A 1,679-nucleotide genomic window follows, 5' to 3' on the forward strand; every position below is an offset into this window, starting at 1 on the left:
ACACACACACACACACACATACATATATACACTGCCAAACAGCATCATAAATCAAGGGTTGAGTAAGGCGGGCGGGGAGGAGGGAGGTGCGGGGATGCACCCCCACACATACATGCACACAAACATACACGCACACACCCATAGACAGATTTTTATAAATATCGCCACTGACACACTGCCACTATCCTATGTGCACCGCTTCTATAAGCACAGCTTTCCAAAACATGCTGCTTTCTTTCTCTCTCACACACACACATGCACACACACCAGCCATAAAAAAGGCACGCAGAACCCCCTGCATGCTCCTGCAGGACCCCCTTCTGTCTCTACTCCTCCTCCCCATCATCACCCCGGCCACCCCCTCTTTTCCATCCCGCAGTAAGAGAGGGGAAAGCAGAGCGGTGCTGCTTACTCAGTCTCCTGGAGCCGATGCATCCCATGGTGTATTCACAAAGGCCCTGGACACAAGCGTGGAAGTGTTACCCAGACGCCGAACATTCTCCTCCTCCTTCCTCCTGTGACTCTCTCCTTCTCTCTGCTTCTTCTTCTTCTTCCTCCTCCTGTTTTTCCTCTTTTTTTACACTGCTGTCCTATCCCCCTCTCTTGCGCTTGCTCGATCGCTCTCTCCCTCACTTGTGCTCTCAATCTCCAGTGCGGTGTCTTAGAAGAGATCCGGTTAGTAAGTCAGTGTGCCTGAGGGGAAGCAGATTGGGATTAAATTAAGGATGCAAGACATTCATCAAGATCATTTAAAACACAGATGTCGTTGGAGATTTTTGTTTCTTCAAATGTTTGCCATCATCACCACCAATAGTTTCTTACCTGCACCACAAAGCGTGTTCAGTTATAATTTCTGCAGTTCTTCAATTTCATCTGAGAACTACTTGCAAAAAATAAATAAATAAATATATCAGAGAGGGTGATGTATTGGGTTTCCACTGCTTGGATCAATAGCACTGTGCTGAGAGTGCCAGACTGCCATTGTTGTAGATATCGCTGCACTGCTGTAATATTGTTGAGCTAAAATGGGGGATTCTCTCTCCGTCTCCCTCTCCTGCGTGCGCTCAGCCTCACAATGCGCCGCAGCGGCTGTCTCTACCCACTCCACCCCTCTCTCTCTCTAGATCCCCCCCTCCCTGTTTCCTACATCCCCACTCAAAAAACTGCATGCATACCACAAGCACTGAAGCCTATATAAAAAAACAACATAGCATAGGATTCTCATTTACAGTCAGACTGATGCAGAGTCTGTTATTGGCATCTGAGTCATCTCTGCACCTGGCTCTGACTTTGTGGAATCTCTTCATCTCTTTTCTTCTGCTTCCCTTCCCTCTTTGCTTGACCTATCTCAAAGAAAACCACAGCTACACTTGTCCATTATCAGCCCTTTTCTTATCTTTCTGGTCGTCCCTCTTCTCCCTTGATGATTACAAATTAGTGGGAGCTGTTTATGAGGCTTCTACGGCCCCTAAAGCTACAGGCACAATCTGGACTGTGAGAAATGGGCAGACCATACCCTGGCTGTGAAAATTAAATCTGTCTCTTGTCTAAATGTCACAAATATTGTTATGCTAAAAGGAAAAAAGTTAATTTATTAACCTGCTTGGTATCAAACATTCTGAAGTCTTTATTTTGTCGGCTTCCTTTCTTTTGTAAGTTGGTCTCATCCTGTTTCCTCC

General features: G+C 46.2%; 1 protein-coding gene across 4 annotated transcripts in view; it reads right to left on the bottom strand.

Moving 5' to 3' along the window:
- The window catches only part of fam131b (family with sequence similarity 131 member B), a 37,661-nt gene extending 36,609 nt beyond the window's left edge, over nt 1–1,052 (bottom strand). For 3 of the 4 annotated variants that reach the window (XM_015370792.1, XM_015370789.1, XM_015370788.1), the window contains exons 1-2: nt 823–1,052; nt 413–693 (exon numbers count right to left, since the gene is read on the bottom strand). In XM_015370792.1, coding sequence (XP_015226278.1) covers nt 413–440 — 28 coding nt within the window. In that variant the 5' untranslated portion in view covers nt 441–693; nt 823–1,052. The remainder of the gene's footprint in view (nt 1–412; nt 694–822) is intronic. The other variant, XM_015370791.1, reaches the window with a different exon arrangement.
- Between the last annotated feature and the right edge of the window lie 627 nt (nt 1,053–1,679).

The sequence above is a fragment of the Cyprinodon variegatus genome, unplaced genomic scaffold, assembly GCF_000732505.1.
Source record: "Cyprinodon variegatus isolate N-32 unplaced genomic scaffold, C_variegatus-1.0 Scaffold48, whole genome shotgun sequence".
Lineage (NCBI taxonomy): Eukaryota > Metazoa > Chordata > Actinopteri > Cyprinodontiformes > Cyprinodontidae > Cyprinodon > Cyprinodon variegatus.